The sequence below is a fragment of the Gadus chalcogrammus genome, chromosome 6 (genome assembly GCF_026213295.1).
Source record: "Gadus chalcogrammus isolate NIFS_2021 chromosome 6, NIFS_Gcha_1.0, whole genome shotgun sequence".
Taxonomy (NCBI): Eukaryota; Metazoa; Chordata; class Actinopteri; order Gadiformes; family Gadidae; genus Gadus; species Gadus chalcogrammus.
Genome location: NC_079417.1, coordinates 20216869 through 20242812, shown reverse-complemented (window position 1 = coordinate 20242812; position 25944 = coordinate 20216869). Strand labels below are relative to the sequence as shown.

The window sequence follows — 25944 nt, the reverse complement described above, 5'->3', positions numbered from 1 at the left end:
TTTTGTTTTGCTCGCCTGACGAGCAAAACAAAACTAGTATGTTTTGTGAGGCTTTGCTCTGAGGATGGATGGGTTCTTTTGAACACTAATCACACAAGGCCCTGCAGGTATAGCAGTATAGCAAGAGTAAAGTCTGCACCAGAAATATGTACCAGAAATGGTTGAAATGTACTTCTTTAGTGCATTTGGCATCTGATCAAACAAAAACGGAATGCTTATGGAGTGATCGTATCGGCACGTTCACAAACATTTCTTACATTTGATTACTTTCTAAAGATGGAAAGGGCGTCTACAAATGAGCAGAATATAAGCAGCACTGAACATCTAAAATAAGATCTGGCAACAATAAAGATTTATGTTATGCAATGGCAACGTTATCTAAATAGCATAGCAGCACAAACTAGACTAATATTATATTTCTTGAGATACATTACAAAGACTACGTTATTCAGACTTTGTTATGCTATACACAGATCCTCTAATGCACGTTCTAGGCTGGGGACTTTAAGTAAGAGGAATGAGTAAAGAGGGTCCAAGGTCGTCCAGAACCTCTTTCAGCAATGCACACAAAAAAAGGCATACTTTGGTCGGTCCTTGACTATAATAAAGTAGCTTGTTGCCCAGAGCAGCCATGTGCATGCCTTGCTTCTCTGTCCACCACCAAGAAACCTCCACCTGAGGGTCTTCTCAGAGGGGGGGTGGGTATAACCAGTGAAGGACTGCTCTCCCCGTCTGTCACGAGGGACGCCTTCAAAGAGCCTTACTTATTCCTTTTTTAGTCTGAGGCCAACACTATGCCAGCGCACACACACACAGACAGAGATGGAGAGACACAGACCGAGACGAACAGAGAGAGAGAGAGACACAAACAGAGAGACAGACAGAGAGAGAGAGCTATTTAAAGCCATGTAAGATGAAAGGAGTGGTTTGAGTCTCACCACTAGGTGGACTAAGAGCATCGATATCGGCCCACTTAGCAGGCACAGCAAGCCCTTTTCCAGTGGGTACAAAACCAGACTTCACTCCAACCAATGCACACATCTAAGCTCCCTTATGGGCAGCTTTTCTGTACTTAGAATGTGAGGATACTTAAGTTTGGTGTGTAAATGGCTCAGGAATAAGGTGCTAAAAATGCCAACAAAGAGAGTACACACACACAAACACATTCGCTGTAAATTCCTATAGGACTAACTTTCAGTAGAGGTTGCTCGTTCTGAGTTACAAAATAAACAAACGCAAGCTTAATGCCTGGCACAAATAGATGAGAATAAAGTGAAGTGTATCAGTTGTCAAGTGTGCAGAAGGCAACGTTTTTGCGTTTTTGCAAGCAGAACACCCCATACTATCCAAATCTATTTCTGAGCGATCCCTGTCCTGATTTTCAATACCGGAAATTTTCAATAACTTTTAGTTTTAACAAACAGTTGGTAGCCATCCTACTATAGCCATGTAAGCTTTTGCACTTGAGTGTCTATCAATTGTCGATCGTTTTTCCACCTGACAATCAATGAACTACGTACTTGATGTACTCAGAGAGTCCCGAACACTACCGATTATCAGATGGTAAATATTCAACATTAAGTATTTGCCATTTCAAAACGGTGCGGCCCCAATTGGTTTTGGGGTAGTAAAAAACAATCTTAAAATACCCAAACCAGGATAGCCAGGATAGTCAGGCTTAAAAAGTTGAAGACTCGTGACTTGTCGACGAGAGTCGTAGGAGAGATATGGGGCCCAAAACAAAAGAAAAAGAAAGGGTTAGGTTTGTGTACCAAGCGTAAGAGGACTTCCCCACCATTGTCTGCATAGGCCCCCACACACACACACACACACACACACACACACACACACACACACACACACACACACACACACACACACACACACACACACACACACACACACACACACACACACACACACACACACACCAACGCACACTATATTCCTTCGCTTCCCAAGCAGAGGAGCCCCGCTGGGAGGGGGATGCGCTCTGGGAAGGCCTGACACCAACTCAATATCCTCAGCCCTGATGATACACTGCTGTTGCTCTGAGCACACACAGGGCTTGAGACGGAGAGAAGCAGAGACTGGATAGTGTGTGTGCTGTCCTACCCTGTTCTCATCGTAGATGATCTGCACCAGGCTGCGGTGCTTGGCCTCGCTGGGGGGGGGTGAGATGGGCCGCTCCGGCTCCAGGGGCTTCGCAGCCTCCTCCTCCAACTGGTGCTACAAGGCACGGACATAGACACACACATGAATACACATGTACACACACACACTCAATAACCTTTTAAACATCCCACCCCCCCCCCCCTCCATGTCTTTACAAATCATCAGTACTTGTTGATCAACATTGACGTGCTTGTCTGTGCATTGGAATACAAAGCAACATGTTGTTTTTTTTTATTGTTAGGAGTTTGTTTGTTTGCGGTCAACATTGCAGGTGAACCAGCTGGCAAATCATATAAACAGAGCTACAGAAGAGTCTTCCACCTGCAGTGTAGCTCCGACTCAGGTGATATGAATAAGCCCTGGGCAAACATCACTGCGGAGATTACAATGTTTTTTTGACGGACACAAGTGGACAAGAGTAAAGATCAAACACAAGAAAATAATAGTGCTGCTCCCAAACATTGTCATTATTAACGTTAAACCGATGAAAGGAAAAGTGGACGAGTTTCAAACCAACACTCGCTACTCGTAAGAATACAATGCAGCCTGCCCACTCTCCCTCGAGACTGTCGTAGGGAGACTGGGCCAGACGCTGGCGTAGTCCAGATGGATCTACTATCCCACGCAAGGGCTGATGCAGAGAGCACGGAGGCCAGGAACAAGGAGGGGGCGGTGGATCATGACGGATGACAAATGGTGCAGATCAACGCTGCTGCGGAAGAACATCTGAACCCCTGGTATTGAGTTTTCATCAGTGCCACCTCCTCCCCTCCCATGGTGTTCCACAGATAGTCGTCATTATATTTTTAGATACATCTAAAAGTGAATTCAGATGAAAACGTAGACACCCAAGTAATACCCAAGAATTTGATTACGTTCATAATGGGTGATTTTAGTAATTGTACCCTTAAACAAACAGTTTTTTTCTAAAGGCTAACGCGAGCTTGAGAAAAGAGAAAAAGAGGGATGCCTGAGGGGACACGAAGGACCCCCAGACGAGGGTCTACAAGGACAAATGCCAGTACGGAGACTAGGCCCAGCATAGCATGACTTTAAGCAGTGCTTAGGCTGCATGAGCTGGCATGAAGATAGTAGCCAATGCCCCCTTTAAAGGAGTGAAGGGATTGGACTCCTGTCCAGCCGAGAGGTTGTGCCTTTCCTCAGCCAACAAGCTGAATACATTTCATACTCGCTTTAAAACTATGCAGCTACATTTCATACGATCCACCCATTAATCCATCTAAAAGGAGCGATTTGATTTGGAATCATAACTAATCACAGGGATTTTGGATTTCCTTATGGGCAGATCTCAAAATGTAAGGGGGGGAAACTGTCAGATGTGCAATTTTTCTCTACTGGCAGCACACCACAGGGCCTTGTGCGGTCACCTTGTAGTGCTATCCCGAATATTTGGATATTCCTTGGTTGGGTGGGTATTCAAAGGTAAATGCAGGATTCAAATGCTTGTTACGTTTTTTAATGCGGAAGAAATACACACTACACATCACATTATTATTTTAGACGCGCTGCTTCACCACCCACTCTACGTAGGAATCAGAGGAGAGGAGATGGAGGTGGAGATTCAGTCTTATTATAGCGTGGTCTTATTATATATCCCAAACACTCTTGCGAACGACAAGCTGATGTTATTCTTAGGGGATGACCAACAGCACATTTACTTTCTAGGAAGCATCAACTAGTTTATTAGTTTCAAAAGTATTTCCTGGTATTGTATGCTGCAATGGATTTTCCATCATCCCTCAAGAATACTCAGAGCCTCAAAACCTCAGGGGTGAGCAATTCATTGGCTTGGATTACGTCACCTCAATTTGGAGCTGGCTGGTGCGGTTCATACACAGCAACTATAAATGAGGCTTAGCTCTCTGGGGCCAAGTTAATGAACAGGTTAGCGCATAAGCCCGTCAACAAAACCACTGCCTGCCGCCGCACCAGGACCTTTCTGCTAGTTTACGAATGCCAGCGTTAACAATAGTTGTGCTACTATACCCCTAGTCCGATAATTAAAGGCTTAGCCGTCTAGGCTTCGCCGTATGGGCCAGGCAGGAGACGGGCGACAGGCAGGATGACCGCAGTGACACACAGATGCCCTTCAACGTCCGGGAGGAAGGAATCCAGAGCCTTTACCTGATGATTTGAATCAACTTTTTGCAGATCAAAAACATTAAATCGTTTTTTCTTCGTGTAAAACCGTTGAGGATTTTCTGATCACACATTTTTTGTATTTTATTATTTTATCTATTGTTATTCATTTTTTGTTCAAGTTTAAAGAATTTATTTTTTTCTGATAGATTTTGTTAATGTTTGTGAGCCTTTGATGACAATTTGCTATTTTCTTTTACAAAAGACCAGTCAATCAAGACCAGTCTTGAACTTGCTGATCCAAGTTAATTTCTATGTCAGAAGATATCTTTGATGCAGTCTGAAAATATCTGAAAAATATCTTCATCTTCATAATGAAATATCGGGATCTTATGATTTGCCAATATCACCTATCAACATTATCAACCCTAAGCTACACAAGTAATTTTGGATGCAATGTGGTCTTCAGCCCATTGGGTGGCGATACTTTGTAGACATACTAGTAGCCAACCAGGCGCCAACTACAGTCAGTGCTATGGATAAGAACAGTCTTTGGCTAGCAAAGAAGAATGTCCTGTCAGGAAACATTATTTACACACCGGACCAGAACAATCGTATTATACATTGAACAGACAGGTCAGTACTGTACTGTGGATACGAATTAGCCTGGCTATTACCACGTTGGTCTGGGGAAGCTGCCGTCATTTTCTTCAGCACAAGAGGCGTGATCAATGGGCCTAGTTCAACTGACTCTGTACGCGATTGGCTGCTTGCCGTCGCTTCCCTGTCGTCATTGTGTTAAACCAGCCAATAGCGCTAAGGGGAAAAGCCAGCTTGGTGATTGGCTCCTGCAAAAACGTATCGGAAGCAGAAAGAAATGTATTGCTCTTTTCCAGACCGCTCCAGACCCTGGTTCGCAGGGCGAACTCAATTCGCTGGAAGAATGGTCGGGGCTACCCAGGCAGGCTAGATACGAGTGGAGGTGAAAAAACTGTTGATTTCGTTCTTTGACACCCAAGCAATATATTCAAGGTGCAAGTAGAATAAAGTGACATCTAGTGGAACAGACTTGGCGGAAATGTATATATCTCATTCATAAGTAGCCTATGATTTAATTTGTGCATTATTCCATGAAAACAAGAATAATGTTTTCATTACCTTAGTGGGAGCCCTTTATATCTGCATGGCCACCACGGCATGGTGGCATAACTACCGGTATGCAAAACTCAAGTTGTTTCAGGGTGTTTTGGTGAACTGCAAAATAGCAGGGAGGAATAATTATGTGAATTGATACAAATCCACCAGTGGCAGCATTGTACTTTGAAAGCTGGTGGGCAGCATGTCATGGACTATTAGGACAGAAGGGAAGGATGCAAAACCAATTGGTCTACTCTTGTAAAACAAATGAATAAAATCTGGGCCTATTTTTGCCCTCAATGACTGAAGCTATTGGTTGTAATTTGGCTATGTTTATTTTCAGTTACAATTGTCTTACGAAAAATGAAGACACAAAACCAAAAGTGATGTCATTTAAAATGCATCATGCTCTGAAACATTCACCAACATCCTTTCCACAATATCAAACGGAACGATCAGAGTAACAAAAAATTAAAAGAACACCAAGAACATTATTTCACAACTATTTTCATGGGCTGTAAGCCTAACATTGTTTGAGGCAAATGTGGATGCTAATGGGTGTTTCAGAATGTTGGTCATGGTGTTAAGCCGATTAAGATTGAGGGACTTCATTGATAGATCTAGTCAATCCTCCTCACGGGCTCCGCAGCTCGGCCGCGGTCAGCCCAGCCGCAGGCTCCGCAGCCCGGCCGCGGGCAACGGAAACGTAGCTCTGTTCGTCAATATTTATATAAGCGAACAGAGCCGCAGTGTACCGCAACAACCAGTAGCGCACCGCTCGGTGGAAATGAGGCATACGACTGAGCGAGTTTGTTGGTTTTCGTAGCCTAGACTTGAGGGGATAACCCCTCCCTCCAGGCTGCTCCACAGCGAGGCTAATATCCCTTTACCTAGGGAAACAAACATTACATAAACAAAGGCATTAAAGTAGTCATAATTAAGGGCATTGATTCATTACAGTAGTCTGGACAATCTACTTTTTTATTCTCAACAATTTTAAGGAGGATCTTCCTCCCTCTCCTCACTGTAGAAGCCTCCAGTGCTGTATACACTGTTCTACAATTCACTAGAACGCTTGATTCACGATGATGTATTTTTAATTTGTAATCAGTCTAATGCTTCTACATTCTTTCTAGCGGTGCAGGTTTTGTGATGAACAGATGTGAAGACAAAGAGTTAACCAACACACCATTAAAGTATAAAGTGTGAACCCGCTGTTTCTGCTGAATTAGAACATTATGAAATTTAAAAGATTCATCTGTTTTGGGGTGAGAGTTCTAGGAGGGAGGGTTAGGACCCACGGCAACTTAATGTTACTTCTAATAGTACCGTTGTCGTGTACGAGTGTTATAATTAGCTATGCTGTCCATGAAATCTGCCACACACCATGGCGTTATACTACAAGTGTCCGAGAAGCACAACCCGCACTCTGACGCCAAGACCAAAAATAAACTGCTGCTCAGACGGCGCTACACCATCCACAGTTTTGCGTTATACTAAAGGTGTCCGGGACGCCCAATAATAATAATAACAATCTTTAATAACTCTTATAAAGAGGTTTACTTTGGTGTTTGTAAATGCCATGGAACTTTAACTGATAGTACCGCGCTACAGTGCACATTCTAACCATCTCTCTGTATTGGCGGATGGTACAGACATTGTATCTTTCACAATGCAATATCGTCATATCACACACACCCCTACCCCCAATTCCCCTTCTGAGCCAGGATAACCCTGCATTTAACTGAGATTAGCTTGCTGCTCATACTGAAAGCTACTGTACATTCACACAGGTCCCGAGAGGCCACCCATTCTGCAGGGGAGAGGAATGGTTCTGGTGGTGTCGGGGGTTCCTACATTCCACAAAGAGCCCCCACCCCCCCTCCCCGGTGGGCTTTTACTCAAGAGCCCACCAGAGTAAATCAAGACAACCCAGCCACTAGGAGGGCTGGCTGACACAACCCAGGCTGACAGCAAGCTAAGCCCCCCGGCAGCCACACCAGCCCCCCAGTGTCCCCCACACCACTTTAAATAAAGTTTGACCATGCCACTTTAACATTGCAGGTGTAGAATTATTGCTGCGACTTAGACAGACGGGAGGAGAAAATCCATTTGATTTGAAATGGACTGGTGTAGATCTTTTAAAAAGCACAGTCAAGGGAAAAACGATGGGGTCTCTTGGCAGAATCTTAAACAGTTCAAACACCACTTCCTACTCCCCTTACCCTCTTGGACCCTGTTGCCAGAACTGAGTGCTCCCCTCATAACAACGCCGCTGCAAGTGGCCTGGATTTATGTATTCTGAGGGGCAGCCAAAGGAAACAGGCATCAAATGGGTTGGGGGGAAAAAAGAGGAATCACAACAGGCTGGCATGGGGAGGGGGGGATGCAATGAAGGGGGAGGGCCAGTGGAGAGTAGGTGTTTAGTGGCTTCCCACTTAAAGTAATTTGGCAGGCGTCCAAGTTTTCTTTACATAAAAAGTGATTGTAAGGGAGGAATAGCGGTGGTTGAAAAGGCCTGCCATAATCATGCAGCACCCTGGGGGAGCTGTTATTTATAGCCGTGTAGTATTTTTAACCTACTTTCCTGGATCTGTTGGTAGGAAGGAGAGGGGAACATTTGGCTTCCTAGAGGCAACACTAAGGAACAATCGGGCACGCTGTGCGAGGGCCAATCAGTGGGCTTTAATACGGCGATTACAGCACAGCGCTGCTTCTCCTGAAGCATTTCTCACTGAGCCGATGCCAGCAGACGCCTGGCTGGGAAATGTTGTGCTGGGGTAAAGAAACACAATCGTGGATCTACCATCTACACGTCACTGTTATGCCAAGCCAATGCGGGCGCCAACACTGCAAAGTGCTTAAAATGTCCGCGAATTGGGGTGTAAAAGTGTAAAAAGAGTATTCAAATGTCTACATATAACTTGGATATGGTTGGACGCTATGCTTATTTTGGATGTGGAAACTAATAATCAATAGTTTCTCTTCCGACATTGCTACGCGTTTTGTAATTTAGGGTGATTCCTCGGATTGCTTAGTCCTAATATTGAAACCTTCCTAATGGTTCAGAGTTTTGCTACTTCGCTTCTTCTGATAAACAGTTATTTGCATTGTGACATATCATGTGTAAGTCTCCTGGAGGGAGGAGTGGCTTTCCAGATGGAATGAAAGATACCAGGACTAGGAGTGGTTAATGATAGTGGGGAATAATGTCTAAGATTGCCAGTAATACTCTTTTGAGTGGTACTGCATAGGCATGAAATTAAGTAATAAATTGCACACACCTTCATAGTTTCACTGTTTCAATATGATGATTAAAACGTTAAAAACAAGGGAAGGAAAATGTAGTAGTGACTCATCGACAATGGCAGACGACGTCAAGCATGTTTCAAAGTAATGACGATGACGTCGTTCTAAATTGATGGCCACATTCCAACCAGATTTGATGGCAGTGATGTCTCTCAAACCGGTCAGCAGAGCAGATCGTCAGCAGAGGTTCACGCAGGGATTGATGACACACATACCTGCTTCTTGCGGAGCTTGCAGATCTGCTGCTCAACCATGGTGATCTCCCGGTCCACGCGGTCCATGTTCTGGATGAGCTCCTCCTTTGAGAAGCGGGCGGACACCAGATCCAGGTCGGGGTCCATCTGGGCCGGGCTCACGGGGGAGATGGGCTCCAGCTTCCCCATGGAACTGCCACGCTCCTAAGAACAGGAATGCCCCCCACACACAGAGAGAGAAAGAGAGAGAAAAGGAGGGTAGTGAGATGCATGCTTTGCCACCACAATAACTCGTGAAATATAGTATTACTAGGGCCCAGTACACCCACAATTCACACATGGCCTCATCTGCAAACGGACCGGGGTAGTTTAGCAGGCGTTAAAGGCAGTTCCCGGGTCGCTCCGCTAAGCGCTCTTCGGATCAGTGCCTGTGGATCCTCAGGGACGGCAGCACAATGCGGTAATTAAGTCCTGTGGGTAACGGTAGCCTCCGCTAGTGCCTCCCAGTCACTAGGCCACGCTAATGATAGGGAGGCTGCAGCCTGGGTCTCCATGGCTGGGATTATTCACCCGGAGCCCTGTGTCTGGGACTCTTTCAGGGCCTTTGTTTGAAATGGTCTATAGTCAGAGCCGGCGTGGTTGTGATACAGAGCAACAGATAAAGCCCTCGGTTCAAGCTACAAGCACTGTGAGAGGGAAATGTGAAGTGCCCTTCTCTTCCTCTGAATAAACCACATCATATGACCTGAGCGAGCCATCGTACTTATGCAGGATGTAGACCTGAAAAACATTGCCATCTGATATCTTGTACGAAAACCCGAGACTTGGTTATATGCGGTGTGGTTGGTTGGTGCCTGCCTCGTCTTGCCTGCGTGTGTAGAATGGCGGCCAAACAGCATCAATGAGTCTGTAATGGCGCCAAGTGGTTGTTGTTCCAGGGTATTTTTAGATGGCTGAACGGCAGGTTGTATAAGAGGACTAATGTGGCGGAGGCGGGCTGGACCGCGGCCGCGCGGAGCAGCTAGGACTCAGTTCTCTCTGCCAGGAGATGCACAAGGATCTGTCCAGCACATTCATTTCTATTCCAGTATTTGTACTCTTGTTCTCCAATTTCTTTGGTATGCTTGGTTTCAGAGGAGAAATGTGTCTGGCAGATGTCAGTGCTGTGAAATTAGGGCTGTCAAATGAACGTGTTAATTTCGATTAATTAATCACAGAAAAATTACGCGTCAAAATAATTAACGCCGATTAATCACGCTTCTATAGTGCCCTTTGACCCGGTGCGTCATTTGCGTTGAAACAAAATGGAGGCAGACGAGAAGATGCTGCTCGGCCCACGTGAATGGAAAATTCAAGTTTAAACAACTCCCAGACGGAACTGTAGATAGGAACACTGTTATCTGCAATCTCTGTAGTAAGGAATTTTCCTATCACCGGAGGTCATCAACCCTTAAATATCACCTCAACGCAAAACATTTGGTAGCAAGCTCGCAGGTACGAGCTGCCACAGCCCCTGAAGCTGGCGCTGAATCTTGAGTGAGATGGAAACGGAAATTAATTTGATCTTAAAATGGACCTTATGTTAATGAAAGACATGTTTTAAATAAAAGAGACATTGAACTTTAAAGTCTATTTTGTCTATTATTCATTGAATCACTCCACTCACCTGCCATAATTTACTCAAAATAAATTATTTTGAAATACTTTCTCGGAAAAATGTAAGTATGCGATTGATTTAGATTAATTAATCACAGAGCCTGTAATTAATTTGATTCATTTTTTAATCGCTTGACAGCCCTATGTGAAATGTAACCTTTTTATTTATAACAAAAAAATGAAAGACAATTACAGCTAAACAATTAGAGCGTTGAAACATTGAATTATTAACAAACATTAGGCTAGCCTGGTCTGATTGAAACATGCGCTACATATGTCTCTAAGGTCAAGGCGAGCGTGCACAAGATCAGGGCGGAGCCAAAGGTTTAGCACGGTCAGGGAGCGTGACGGACAGTCAGCGTGGTGACGGCCGAATAATCCCCCCGGTCTGAGAGTCCTTGAGAAGTACAGAGTGGCACTCTTTGAGCCCCTACAGGGAGTGAGAAAAGATGACAGCCAGCACTCCACCTCCCGGTAACGCAGAGCCTGGCGTAGGTGCCCTTGACAACACCCGTCACATTAAGAACTCCCCTGGGGCGGAGATTGATTTGTGCGTGCGTGCGTGCGCGGAAGGTGTGTGTCCGGAATGCCAAAAAAGTCAAAATGACGCCAATTTCTCGTGCATTGATATAAATATTTTGTCATAAATACTTTGTCACGGGCATTGTCATAAAGCCCGTTTTAACAGCTTATATTAATTACACCGCAGATTTAGTCGTTCAAAACTATTTTTTTACTGTTTTTTCCTGTATTTATTCACAAATCGTATGTAGAGCGAAGACACCGAGGAGAAGGGCAGAGTTATCGAGTTACCAAGTGCATGCGTTGGCAGCGTTCTGAAGCAGCCTCATCGCACAATGTGCAGGTCCCGTCTGTGTGGAAAACATCTTTGACCTCATGAGAAACCCAACGAAGGCCTGATAATAACAAGCAAAGTTTGGAATCGTGAGTAAAATAAATAAAAATACAAATCTGAGCTGCTTACTCTTCCGTCTCTCTATCTCTACACAATATATTAAGTAGGCCTATACCAAACACATAAAATGTCTCTCAAACGATATATCTCTCATCTCTCTCATCACAAAGCTATGCATGCAGAGTATGACAGTAGTGGAGATCTCGACAGCTTGATTTGTTCAGTCCTATAACTCTTTAGCCTCATTAAGAAAGGTTAATGAAGGTTTATATGGGACCGCACATGGTAATTTATGTTTGACAATGTTTACTTGCAAAACGTATTCCAAACTATGAGCCTTTTTCTTCCAAGCTCAAGAACATCTTGTGGCATTCTGTGAAATAAGTGTAAAACATTGTCCAAGGTGTACAAGACTAACCTGAATTATATTGGCTCTCAATGAGCCATTGAGACCAAGAAGCAAAAAGGGGGAATATTGAAAATTAAAACTTAATTAATCACAGATTTAGCCTAATTATGTGTGCTTCATTTGTCTGAAACAAACCAAATATATGAGTTGGGTCCCAAATAAAAATCAAATTTCATGATAGGCTATAATATAAAACTTTATTACAGGGTCTTCTCAATGCCGTGGAACGCTCCGTTCACTTGCATGGGCCCTTCACAACTTCCGGCGGTGAATTAAGTTTGATAATTCACCGTTGCTAAGTATAATTGACCGCTGTCAAGGAAATCAATGGATTTTTTGCCTCTAATGACGTCTTTGGTATCACTCCGCAAGTAGTCTGGTAACTTGTCAACCCCAGTGTCTTCGGTTGCTAAGCAACGTCAATGTCTTTGGCAGGTTATTTCTCATATCTTCGGTTGCTAAGCAACGTCAATGTCTTTGGCAGATTATTATTTATTGCTTCACCATGTGAAGCAATTTTTTTGCTTTGCAAGTAGCCGTGTAATAAGCGGGATAATGTATAGAACGTTGCCGGTCATTATCAAAAACAAGCCCCTTCAGGGCGAAGCAAGACACCTCCGCTGAGCGTTGGTGTCCTGTTCGCCCTGTCGGGGCTTATTTTCCCGATAATGACCGGCGTTCTATACATTATCCCTTACATAATATAAAACTTTAATAATGCACACATGCACATGAAACAGATCTGAGGTGAGTTCTAAACTTCTTGATTCGTTATTATTCGTTTGTTCTGATAATTATAACACCAGCAACATTAAACTAACATCTCTCAAACTGTAGATTATAACCTATAGAACAAACTAATTGTGTGTGTGTGTGTTGTTTATCGCCATAAGTGCAGAGTAGAGCTCTCAACTGCACAATTCTTTAAAAATATATATTTTGTATAATTATTTATTTAAAAGATGAATGTCCTTGCTGTGATGAAAAACAAAATAAATTAAGTGTATCGTCGTTAAGTACACACATCAAAATAAGGGCAGAGTGAAGTTATCAACGTCTTGATACTCAATTATTCTTTGTTTTTGTATAATTAGGACAAAAATGATCTCATGTGCAGGGTTGAGCACTCCATTAGGTGAATCGTAAAAATATGTTCTTTCATAATTGAAAACGTTATTATCATTGTCGTCTATTTATATCAAAATTAACTCCTACTATACAATGTAGTCTTGTCCTTGTGTAACCCCTCAAATGAAAAACACCTCAGCCTCTCAGTCGGGGGCATAATAGCTACTGACCTTGATAGGCCTAACGGGCAATATTGCGTGAGAGTTCTGATCGTAACTGATGGCACTTACTTGATAATTAAAACAAAATAAATTAAGTGTATCGTCGTTAAGTACACACATCAAAATAAGCGCAGAGTGAAGTTATCAACGTCATGATACTTTATTATTCTTTGTTTTTGTATAATTAGGAAAAAAATGATCTCATGTGCAGTGTTGAGCACTCCATTAGGTGAATCGTAAAAATATGTTCTTTCATAATTGAAAACTTTATTATCATTGTCGTCTATTTATATCAAAATTAACTCCTACTATACAATGTAGTCTTGTCCTTGTGTAACCCCTCAAATGAAAAACACCTCAGCCTCTCAGTCGGGGGCATAATAGCTACTGACCTTGATAGGCCTAACGGGCAATATTGCGTGAGAGTTCTGATCGTAACTGATGGCACTTACTTGATAATTACGTTGATGTACCTTCCAAATGCAAGACGCAGTTTGAGATTAGAATAACGTCCGTCAGTCTCATGTCCAAGTAAGCCGTGTATTCTCAACACAAAATAATTAGCCTAGCCAATCACGGTCATCATAGTCCCCTTCTCCAACAGGGGTCTGCGGCGTCCTACGACCCAGGGGCTCACACCATTGGCTGCTCGAATGTGATGTCTGCTGGCTGTGTTTGTCCACGACGGCTAAACACTTTGTACGAGATCAACACGAGACACAGGGCACTCCAAGTGTTATGACTGAAGATGTAAAAATACAACCTTCATGTGCCACGCAGGCCGGGCGGGCGCCATGGTAACCATACCCATGGATTACACAGGCACCCAACACATACCTAGGCCCTGCTCAGAGCCCCCTCCTGGGCCTCGCACCACTCACACGTACGCTCTAGTCTCGGTCTGCACAGAGCTCCAAGAAGACCGGAGTATTCCAGTCATAGACCGCACAGAACCCCACAACTAACGTTAACCAAGACAGCGAAAATCACCTTTATCAGGTGTTCTACTCAAGTTAGACGTGTTTTCCTGGCCAGTATTGCTTTTGCATTACTTATTTCAGCGAGTGTTGCCTGCATTTGTAAAAGTGTTAACACAATGTGAACGAGCGCTCTAACTCTCCAACTTATATTGAAGCAAACTCTCACTCCAATTGCGCTCTCAGAATTTCATATCCCGAAATTTGGTACAGATCGAATTAACTCTAGGTACTCGGTAGGGGTATAATGATTCACCAATACGAATTGGTATCCGGTTGGATTAACACAGATGCGACTACATAGACACGTGGGGAATCGATTTATAATGACCAATAATCTGTGGATGCACCGATTGAAACATTGCGAATCGGTTGAGTGAGCTTTAGCCTGATATCAAGACAGCATTGTAAACTGATTTCCTTCAGTTTTCATACGGATCCGGAATGAATACGGATCCGTTAAATGAAACTTAAGGAAGCGAGCGGATCCATGCGTGTGTCCTTTTTTTACCCACGACATAAAAAATAAATAAAAATAAAATAAGATTCCATGGTCCCTTTACCATAAATATATTTGAAAGTAGGCAGGCAATGTCTCTTTTATAGAAGGCTTATTTTAATTATTAGAAAATGTATATGTTAACGTCAAACGAATCTTAACTGTATCTATCAGATTGATTCATATCTCATCAAATCGCACCGTATCGTTACAACAGTGAATCGAATCGTTCCATATTAAAATGTATCGTCCCTGAATCGTATTGTAGCACATGTATCTACATATGTATCGGATCGTCCTATAAAGGACAGATGCACACCCCTAGTACTCAATGTTACCAACTTAATTGGGTCTGTACCCTTAAAAGTACAGAGTTCGGAACCCAACCCTATCAACCACCATTATATGGAGGCCACAACCGAGATGTGAAGAACGGAAAGTCTGTCATTATCTTTTCCTCCCCCTTCAGACACTTTGGCCTCTTGTTCAGAGGCACGGACAGACGCACGTGCAAACGGCTTGTCCCAGTCCCCCTATTCACTGTGGCCTGGGCTGATCAACAAGTAAGGCTCAGACAGCAGGCCACAAATCAGCCCAAATAAAGCCCTCTTTTGGGAAGAAAAACAAGGCCCCTTATTGTTCCAGTGGGGAGGTCTGCTCTGCTGTGTGTAACTAAGCCATAGGCAGGGCCTGTTCCACATTATGCATCAAGATGCAGCAGGCTAAATCAAAGTTGGGGCTGTTGTTACCTCAGGAGCGAGTAGTGTGTGTGCGTGTGCATTAATTTCCTTTTCTGTTGGCTGTGTGAACATTGTGCCCTGACTCATGAGCATACTATCCATTCAGCAATTCATCTAATAGTAGCTGGCCCACGCATTGTTTTTCCTGTTGTTCCTGGCCTCCCTACTCTGCCTCCTTCGCCTCCTTCCCCCTCTTTATTTGGGATTCTCTGCCTTTACCCATGACCTCCTCCCCTGCCCTTTCACCTCTCCCCCTCGTTTGTCTAGCCCACACCTCAAATACAGTGACAGGGCATGCAGTTGTCTCCAAAGCACTCTCTAGCCTTTCCCTCCCATCTTCAGATGCTCAGTGTGAGCCTGTGTTTGCGCGTGTGTGTGCTTGCATGGTTCTGTGAGGGGGTGACTCCCGAAGCCTCGGTTATATCGCTGTATCCATTTACCATTCCTTGGCTGCCTGCCTCCTCTGGCAGTCTGAAGTGCTCTTTTGTAACGTGGGAGCGCGCTGTTTTGATCCGCCGCTCGTCCTCCTTACATCACATGGGCCCTTCATTTTAGAGATCTAGGTCAGCTCTATTATTTATTAATTGCCTTTTCGCAACGGCCTCGCCCTGCCCACTGCCTTGGCACCACAGCCCTGCCACAGAGCGGGCCCTCTCTTACTGCCGCTGACTTTACCGTTGCCCTGTTCACATCACTTTCTGTTGAGGTAACTTTATTTAAAAGATTATGGAAGTGTGTTCTTGGGCGTAGTAGTCGACGTGATAGCAGCGCTGACAAATAGAGAATTTAATGATTATTCTTCATCAAAGTAACCTTTATGAGGGGCGTTCTTTAAATTAATTAAGCAAAGGCCAGAGAACACATGTTAAGTGAGAGAAATTACATCACGTAATATTTGCCAATTCAATTGGCTAATATTATGTCATCTACCACATTATTCGAGGTGTGGTTGTTATCAAGTCATAAGCCTGAGATGGTGGGAACATTAATCAACGGACAAAATCCTAACATTTGGTAGTTCTCGTCAGTTCAACTTAATAGCCAACAGTGTTGTTCTAAGGTAATGGACCCTAAAATCTGTATTAAATTATGCTAGCTCCGGTTGTGATGTGATGTGAGGTGACATGGTTGGCCAACAGCTGTCAATGAATAACAGTTGGTAACCTCAGCAGAGGAAAACAAGCGCGGTCCAAATTGAAAGCAGGTGATTATCTCAACGGGTGAGTGAACACAAACAGCCGGCACGCCGGTGTTATGATGTACGACGACTCGGGCTGTAGCCAACCACTCTATACTGTCCATTAAAATATTCGTCACAATTCACCGGGAGTGTACGCGGGGAACCTCTGAGTGCTTTCCCTGATGCGCAGGAAAGAGAAGCTTAAGTGTTAATGTGATGATGATCTGAAACCAATAAAACCAACTAAAACTTTCACCCTCTCAAATTCTCATTTCAAGATTCCCACTGAAATTCTCAAAACTGATCTGAACTAGGAGGAGTAGGTGAAGGAGGAAAACAAATTGGTGAGCGTAGAATGCACATAGTGAGGAGCACTGACCTTGGCCATGTCCTCTCCACCCCCCAGAGGCAGCGGGGGCCGGTGGGTAGAGTGCCTCATCAGAGATTCCTGCCCCATCTCCAAGCGAGGTCGTTTTATCTCGGCATACTCCACCTCTGATTGGCTGTTGGGCTCCGTCAGGTAGATGTGTTCGTAACGGATGTGCTGCTCCTGGCCTCTGTAGGGGAGAGAGGAGGCGAAGGTTAGTGTGAGAGAGAAGGGAACGTAATGAGGGCCTTTGAGGCTAGCGTGGGTTATCATATCAATAAAGGGCACGAGGCAAAGCAGGTGGACAGATGGTCTTCAAACTCTCTAAGGGAAAACCTAGGATGGAACTCAATGTTGATCTGATAATTTCGAAGAGGGAAGACGGTTGTAGTAGAAGGGTGAGTAAAGTGTTATCGGGAAATCACAGGGCTCAAGAATGATCACGTTTGCAGTAATTTATTATGTGGATGTGAGGAAATTTCTTCCCAGGTCGCATTGGTGCGGTAAAAATAAATAATTAGGTACAGATATCGTAATTCTCCCAAAACAATGTTAATTTTGTCACTGCACCATGCTCCTCACAAGCATCACACACCAGGCGAGCCAGAGCACGGTGTGTATGATTGGATTTGAGGTCTTGTTCTGTGGTTAAGACGATGGGTGGTAATGAAGGGTTTCACACAACACAAGCACTCATTAGAAAAAGAGAAAGATTGCCTATGCAATAAAAACAATTTACAATTTATTTCAAGTCTTGAAAAAAAGAAATTAACCTACACCGATGGATGGAATGGACTAGGAACGGGATTATTCTGCGATAAGCGACAAAATCTGTTAGGAGGCCACCAAAAAGAAAGTAAGTGGCATCGGAGCCAAACGCAGAAAATGTTAGTGTTGAATCCGGCATCAGCATTGATCACAGGATTATCAGACTATTGATCAGATAATATTGATCAGAAGACCTTGCGTGTTTTGGATCAACCCGCCCAGAGGGACTTAAGCAGACAGTAATCGGCGCAGAAACATGAAACGGGTACTGGAGGAAGGACTCACGTTTGAAGTCAGAATGAGAGGGAAGTAAAACAGTGGAAACAATGACTCACTCAAACACTGCCATTTGAACCATCTTCAATATAGTAAGTTGTAGGCTGAAGCAGCTCTTCTTTGGCTTTAGCATGCAACTGTTAAACAAATAATGGCCCCCGAGAGCCCAAGGACCTTCGCTTTCCTATTAGACCTGCAGTTGGACCAATTGTGCCCACACCAAAAAAACAAAGACTCATACTGCTCTGTAAGCAATAAGAGCAGCGTGATCCCCGAAGGGTGGGGGGTGGACTGGTTTGGGGTGACCTTACAGGATGTCCTGTGCTGTACATTCAGTACTACTATGAACTTGCATTAAGTCACATGCGTGGAGGTCTCGAGTCATCGGAGAGGGGGTTGGCAGGGAAAGGTCACATGCACGGGCAGAAATACACGCACGCAAGTCAAATGACAGCCATTGAATATTAACTTCAGAGGCGGCCTGGGATCAAGATGGGCTTATCTAAGAATTGGAGCTCTGTTCCATCCGAGGGAAATGATTTTCATAAGTCTCCCCCCGAGGCAGACGGCAGAATGTCAACGGCGTCGTTGCCAACGACAAAATGGAAGTGGCTGCTTAAGAGAAGAGGGGAAAAGCTGGGAAACACAACCATAATTGCTGGTCCAGGCTCACAAAAGACCTACTGTGTGGTTTCCCAACAGGCCAAAAGGAGCAGGGATTCTGGCTCTGTCTAGCAGAGTGCCAGTGCCGCTCTGGGCGGTTCACTGATGGGAGGATCCTGACAGATAAGGACCCTTGCACACAGACTAGACACGGCGCTGCATACTCTCCACTGGGAACATGCAGTTCCTCAGATTGGCAGGTGTCATGGAAAGAGATAAGAGTTTAAGGTGTTTCTGTGGAATAGGTAAAACAAAGCAGGAAAGAAAAACGCGAGCCAGAAAACATTAATGCCCAGATGAAGTGTGAAAAAGCAACAACTCACACACATACACACACACTTCCTTCACTCATTCACTTAAAGGCTTCCCCTGATTTCCATAGAGGGTTGGCACTTACATAATCACATCATAATCTGCTCTCTCCCTCCCTATCCTGCTCTCACCATTCCCGGTTCCCCCCTTCCCTCTTTCTCACTGCAGAACGTGCAGCATAATCTGATTCCTCAGGAGGATATGTGGGGGTAGGGGAGAGGTGTGTGTGGAAAGACCTTGAAAGATAATGTTGAGGAAAGTGGTGCAGGGGGATAGGAGGGCAATGATACAACAACGGCTCTCTTCCTCCCTGATGCGGGCCCATTAGGAGCGGAGCAGAGGTCATGTGTACTAAACAAAGTGGCATTATCTTGAAAGCATTGCAGAGTTGCACCTTTGCCGGTGTTGCTGTTGTCCTCCAAAAGAGAGACAGCAGCTGTGTACAGGCAAGCGGAGGGGTGGGGACTGAACCAGGCCCTGGCAGGGAACCCCATCGTTGGGAAAGGGCATTCTGGTAATAATTTCTGGGGTTTTTGGTTGACGGGGCAATCAAGTCATGCCAAGTTAGTTTGTATAGCCCTCGATCAACACTCCAGGCTCAAATCGCATCCATGCGGGGAGTCCACAGTTATGGGAAGATAGTCTGATATGAAAAGGATTTTCAATGGATTATAATCGTAAAGCAGCATCTCTCAGCACCTTTGGATAACACTTAACGATTTCATGCCATTTTACATGGGAACAAGCACCACCTTCCCTTGGCCATTGTAAAGGATTTTGCAGTTGATCTTGAATTAACAATTATACGTTAAAGATTATATTATAAAGGCACCATTTTCAAGGGCTTTGGTGTTTGGAGTTAGAAAATGTATTGAACCAACAGCAGGCAAAGCCATTACAATTGTGAAAGACAGCCAAAGGCCTGCAAATAAACACTGTTTCAATGAATTCAGAAGCCCTCCATCACACCAACCAGGATTATGCTTCAAAATGACAACAGAAATATTTAAAAAGGCAATGGGACTACTCAATCATTTGCTAAATTGATTAACACCTCATGTCAGTGTGGTAAATATTCATATTGATTTGCAAGTTGGTACATTTTATAGCAAAACATTTATTGGATGAAGCTCTCCCTCACTGAACCAAGAGAAATAACAGACTAAAGACAAATATAATTCTGTTCATATCAACAAACAAAAACGAATCCATGAAATAACATGTATAATTTAACCGCCTACTATTAAAGGTATATTATGCAAGTATAGTCGCTAGCGGACACTCAACAAAAATACGTAGTTTTATGACGTTGTGAAGTATTTTTGGGATTATGGCGGTTGTTGACTTCACCACAATTGGAAATCTATAAAACTTGGTTCATGCTGAAATCATGTTCACATACGTTATGTAGTAAAGCTATATTCACGTTATGTTTAGTCACGATAAGTCATGTCTTTCTCATGAAATGGCTGCAAGTTACATAACATATCATACCTTTAAAAATGATGCAGTCTGTCAAACTACACTCAGTAATGATTAACTATGACGGCTTGCAACACCAGTGTCTGAACGTGACTTGGTCTCCATCATAAGCCACTCTTCTGATCCCAGAAAGATGGGAAAAGGCGGACACGGTGGGACTTAGAAACTGCCTTGAAGCCAGAAGTAAAGTGAACAAATATCAGCATTGAGGGGATTGTGTTACGCTTAATCGTGTTGGTTTTTAACTTCTACCATAGCTTTTTGGTCAACAAGGAAGGACCATCCAGTAGATTCATGATAGTTACTTACATATTTGTAGCCTGTAGCAAGGCATCCAATGACATAACGGTAAAAGATCAACATAAAGGATTGATAACAGTTGTTAAAATTTACATTTACATTTACATTTACATTTAGGGTATTTAGTAGACGCTTTTATCCAAAGCGACTTGCATCAGTTAATACACATTGACACACCGACGGCAAAGTCAACCATGCAAGGCGACAGCCAGCTCGTCAGGAGCAGTGAGTGTCTTGCTCAGGGACACATCAACACTCAGCTAGGAGGAGCTGGGGATCGAACTAGCAATCTTTCGGTTAAAATGATCAACACGTAACATTTTAGCTGAGACTTCTCACAGAGTTTGGTTGGTTGAATCATTTCTGTATCAGTCTGACAGAACCGATGTGTGCTGAATTACTGAAACGTTCACAGGACTTTGAAATAGATTTTGAAATATCTGAATTAAAATATCTAGTTTGTAACAAATCTATTTGGTCTAGTTCAGTGTTAAACAGGAATATTATTTATAAACTTTAATACGATGATTATCGAGTCATATCAGATATCTAGATATATATCACACACACACACACACACACACACACACACACACACACACACACACACACACACACACACACACACACACACACACACACACACACACACACACACACACACAGTGTATCTGCTCGCATTTCTTCCATTTTGTAGGCCTAGATGTATGTAAAAGTTCATATAATTGATCATCGCTATTTGGAATGATTATTTCTTCGCCTATTCCAGAACACCCCCACTTTTGGAAAGCTTGATACGCCCCTGCTACGCATAGCATGCGCGCAAACTCACAGCCAGACACAAGAACTCCTTCTAATTCAAGAGCAGCTTTTCCTTTAATGACACAGAAAAGAAAGATTAGAAGGAAAATAAAACTGAAACCTATTTTTTGCATGCTTCCATATTGTATAATGCAAGCTGCATTGATTAATGCATTGTTCATAGAAAGTCATATTTGTGACAAAAGCTTTCTCTCATAAAATATTAGATAAGTTAATTCATCTGTTGATGTCTTGAATGATCATCACAAAAGTAGGAAGTGATTAGCAAACTGAGTAGCAAACCCAGATGTATATATCTATTTTTGAAAATCATGCATGGAAATGTACATAAAAAAATGTTGTTGCATCAAGATGCATCGATAATCGCTTCAGAATCTAATCGTTGACCTCATAATCGGAATCGATTCGTGAGGTGCCAAGAGGTTCCCACCCCTACCGGGTACCTGTTCCACACAGTGATGTGTTCAGACCTCGATAATCAACGCAGAGGTGTCTTCTTCCCCAAAGAGAAGAACCCGGCCCCAGCATGAGATGAGGATGGGCGGATGATGCCCGAAGGAGGCGTAAGGAGGAGGCCCTTATTGTACATCCCCTTTATGTGCTAAGACGGGACGCATGACAGGTCTGTGAGCCCCGAAGAAGAGCTGTCACAGATAGTGACAGGAAGGGCAGCTCTAAGGCATACAGCGTGACACAGAGGGCTTCATTGTGAAAAAACACCTGAAGACCAGTCTTGTACAGCACAAGCCAGGGACAAGTCAGAACATATGGGTATGTTGGGAGCTTTTATCAAGGCTCGTTCTTTTCTCCGCTCTCTGAGGCACCCGTCAATTCAAATGGAGAGCACATTCAGTATGTACAGCTAAATAGGAGGATCTAGAGCCGCCAGCGCATCCTAAAGGTACGGCCACACCAAACACGTTACGGGCGTAAGAGGCGTAGAAAATCGTCCCTGAGCCCACCAAAAACTTATTTCCCCCCGCTATTTTTCTTTTGCTCTACAAACATGGATGAGAACACCACCATCGCTGCGCTGTATTTGTTGTGGGAGTCAGAGGAATGTAGGAAACACACTGAAATAATGACTTGGTCGTCCATGTTCTTTCTGCTTCTGTGCGTCCTCCGTCTCTCTGACAGTGACGTTGGGTCAAGCTCAACGCTGATTGGCTATCGCGGCTAGGCGTCACACGTAGGAGAATAAAAAGTTTGAACTCCGCTCGTAGGTACGTTGGGCGCATTCAGTGCGTAAAAACGTGGCTAACGCGCTGCTGTAGCGCGTGTAACGCATCTACAACCCTAAACGAATGGTTCCCTATGCAAAAATGCAGATTTTCTACACCTCTTACGCGCGCAACGCATTTGGTGTGACTTTAGTGAGGTCAGAGCTCAGGCCCAGATCAAAAGGCAATGAAAGTGAGGCAGGGTCACATTGTTTTGCAACAACTGCAGAGTTGTTTTCTGCAGCTACATTGCGAGATTCAATGGAATAATAGACTACACTGAACCTGGCTAAGCAGTGCTCTGGCCGCTTCTCCTCCCTGTTAAAAAGGTTAAGTTATTTTGAAAAAAGTTGACCCAAGGAGTAGGCTGATTGCCTCTCCCGCTCAGCGGGCCCGGTCTCAGAAATCCTGGAACCCAAATGCACGGATTCTGAGGCAGAAAGCCTCGTAAAATTACTTTCATCAAAGTACAATAACAGGCCGGTCACAAACCAGGTAGGCAGGCAGTTCAGGGTGTCAAAAACAAGTGGATGAGTCAGAAATCTTAAAATCGGTAGTCGAAGGATTAAGCATCAAATCAGAATAATATTGCTTGAAGTATTTGCATTGACACACTAGGCAACTGGATCTGGGCCAGTATATGAGGCAGATTGATGAGGGTAATCTGACTCAGGTATTGAGATGGGTGAGGAAGCAGCCACCTTGGGTGTACTATAGGAAGTGACAGGGACAGAGGTGGCAGACTTCTTGGGTGAAGATAGGGCAAAAGGCCAAACAGTCTACATGAAGGTGAACATGTGAAAATCCACTTCATCTTACTTGAGCAGTTACAACCTACGATCACAACATTCAAAACGTTGGTCCTGCGCAAACAAAAAATTTGGACTAGAAACTGTGGTCACGCATTTATTGTATGTTTTACTTCCTGGCAATAAAAATAACACTTTGCATCGTGTCTTAGCTATCTTTGTTATATACGGGGCATGGGTTAACCTAGCAATTGTACGTGCTTTGCACTTTAAATTAGATATATTGTCATTTCTCTTTCTTCTGACATACCCGTATTTTCCGGACTATAAGTCGCGGTTTTTTTGTAGTTTGGCTTGCCCTGCGACTTATATTTCGAAGCGACTTATATGCCAAAATTGTGCGTACATAATCTTCGGCCGCAAGATGGCACCGTCATTCATTAGGCCTACAACTGAACGCTGCAAGCCTACTGCACCACCGAATAAATTATATTTTCGTCGTCATCGTCCTCAATGTCCTCCGGTTCAACCAAAGCTACCCCAGCCTTAGCTGCAATGTTGTGCAACATAGCTGTCACACATATCACAGCGCATGACTTGGCCGGCGAAAACTGGAGCCCTCCGCTGGACTTGTGAAGGCATCTAGCGCAACTTCCACCTCCCGATCGGGCGCTCAGGTTTAGGACCGCGGCGCATACGCGTCCGGTGGAATCCCGGTGTCACTGAATTCGGTATACTCTCAGAACTACGAGTGGGACCGACACACCTATATTGCTATTGCAATTTTATTCAGTCTCTCCAGACTAAACGTTCTTGTTTAAATGTTTAAAAATAAATGCGACTTATACACCGATGCGAAGTATATATCTTTTTTTCCTCGTCATGGAGCATTTTTTGACTGATGCGACTAATACTCGGGAGCGACGTATAGTCCGGAAAATACGGTATGTACTTATTGAAAGGCGCTTCTGATTAAAGCATCTGCTAAATTCCCTAAAAGTTTTGTAATATTATGCGTAAAATCTACTTAAAAGTCCCACACATCTCACGCTAAAAATGGAAATGGGGATTAACCACAAGCTAACAAAATCGAAACCATTCTTACAATTGACTCCTTGGAGGTACAATGTTCTGCGGGGAGTTCCAGTGGGAAAACACCAATGTCTAGCTGATGACTGACTAGCTACCCAGAACCAAGGGCTGACCGATTCTGGGAAAACATTGAGTTTTCATTTTACATATTGCAAATAAGATTTGATTTTATGTTATATTCACTAGATTTAATGAAAATGTAATTATAGAATTAAAACATGTGACCTGCTCTTTGTTATAATGCAAGGTTGAGACACTTGAGCTATAGATTACTTCCAACATGTATTTATTTATATTTTTTAATTGGCATAGAACATAAAACCACCAAACATAGAAAAATCTAACAATAGTCAGAAAAGCTTTGACTGTGTTAGGTTAAATAAATGTAATACAAAATAAAACCATTCCAATAAGAAAAAAGGAACTTTCTGTAAACAATAGTTGACATTTAAATAGTACAGCCATTCACATAAGGCTCAAGACCATTATCTAAATATTGCATGTAGGGTTCCATCTAGGGCCCGACCGATATTGATTTTTGAGTGGTCTCACCGTTAGAGTCTACAGTATAACAAATTACCATGGCCTGGGACCTAAAGAAAAACAGGCACAACATGCTCAAACAACGCGTCTTGTGTACATTGGTGAGGTGAGCGCGCAGCTGCCTGAGCGAGCGTGCTTTCATGTTGTACGGTAAAATTCAATCTCCTCTTTTTTACTCCAGCTAAAGTTGTTAGTTAGGAAGGCGAGTAGGAGCGCAATCTGCAGGATACTAAGCGCAATAACATTTAAAAAAAAAAAAAAAAAAAATCGGTTGTAATCGGCGTCTTTTTGGCCGATGCCGATTAAATCGGCAGGCCGATGAATCGGTCGGGCCCTATCCAACATTTTTATAGTCGCTTAATGCACTGATTGTTTTTCATAACACTCATTTAGTCTCTAAAATAAATAACTAAAAGCAAATGCCACCAAGTTATCATAGACTTAATTTCTGTCTTAAAACTAACTTTATCTGACCATCAACATTTGATTTGATAAATTCTCTGGCTTCTATTGATTAGCTTCATTTCCTAAAAAAACAACAACTTTATTTCTTCATCTAATGAAAAAGGCAGTGCCACAACAAGAATCTACTTCTCCACAAACCAAATCCCAAGCATGTGCAAGGAGCAAGGAGGTACGAGCCAGTGTGGAGCAACAGCTGGCAGAGGGTTTGTGGTTTGATGCAACTACAGACCTGTGGACCAGTCCCTGTGGTGGAGGTGAACCCTTTATGAGCTTTACAGTTCACGATATATCCTCCGATTGGCCA

The 25944-nt window shown here is 43.5% G+C and overlaps 1 protein-coding gene across 6 annotated transcripts in view; it reads right to left on the bottom strand.

Moving 5' to 3' along the window:
- Positions 1-25944, bottom strand: part of ncor2 (nuclear receptor corepressor 2) — a 111648-nt gene that overhangs the window by 56122 nt on the left and 29582 nt on the right. For all 6 annotated transcript variants that reach the window (XM_056592390.1, XM_056592391.1, XM_056592395.1 and 3 more), the window contains exons 4-6: positions 16961-17138; positions 8937-9119; positions 2116-2229 (exon numbers count right to left, since the gene is read on the bottom strand). In XM_056592390.1, the coding sequence (XP_056448365.1) occupies positions 2116-2229; positions 8937-9119; positions 16961-17138 (475 nt within the window). The remainder of the gene's footprint in view (positions 1-2115; positions 2230-8936; positions 9120-16960; positions 17139-25944) is intronic.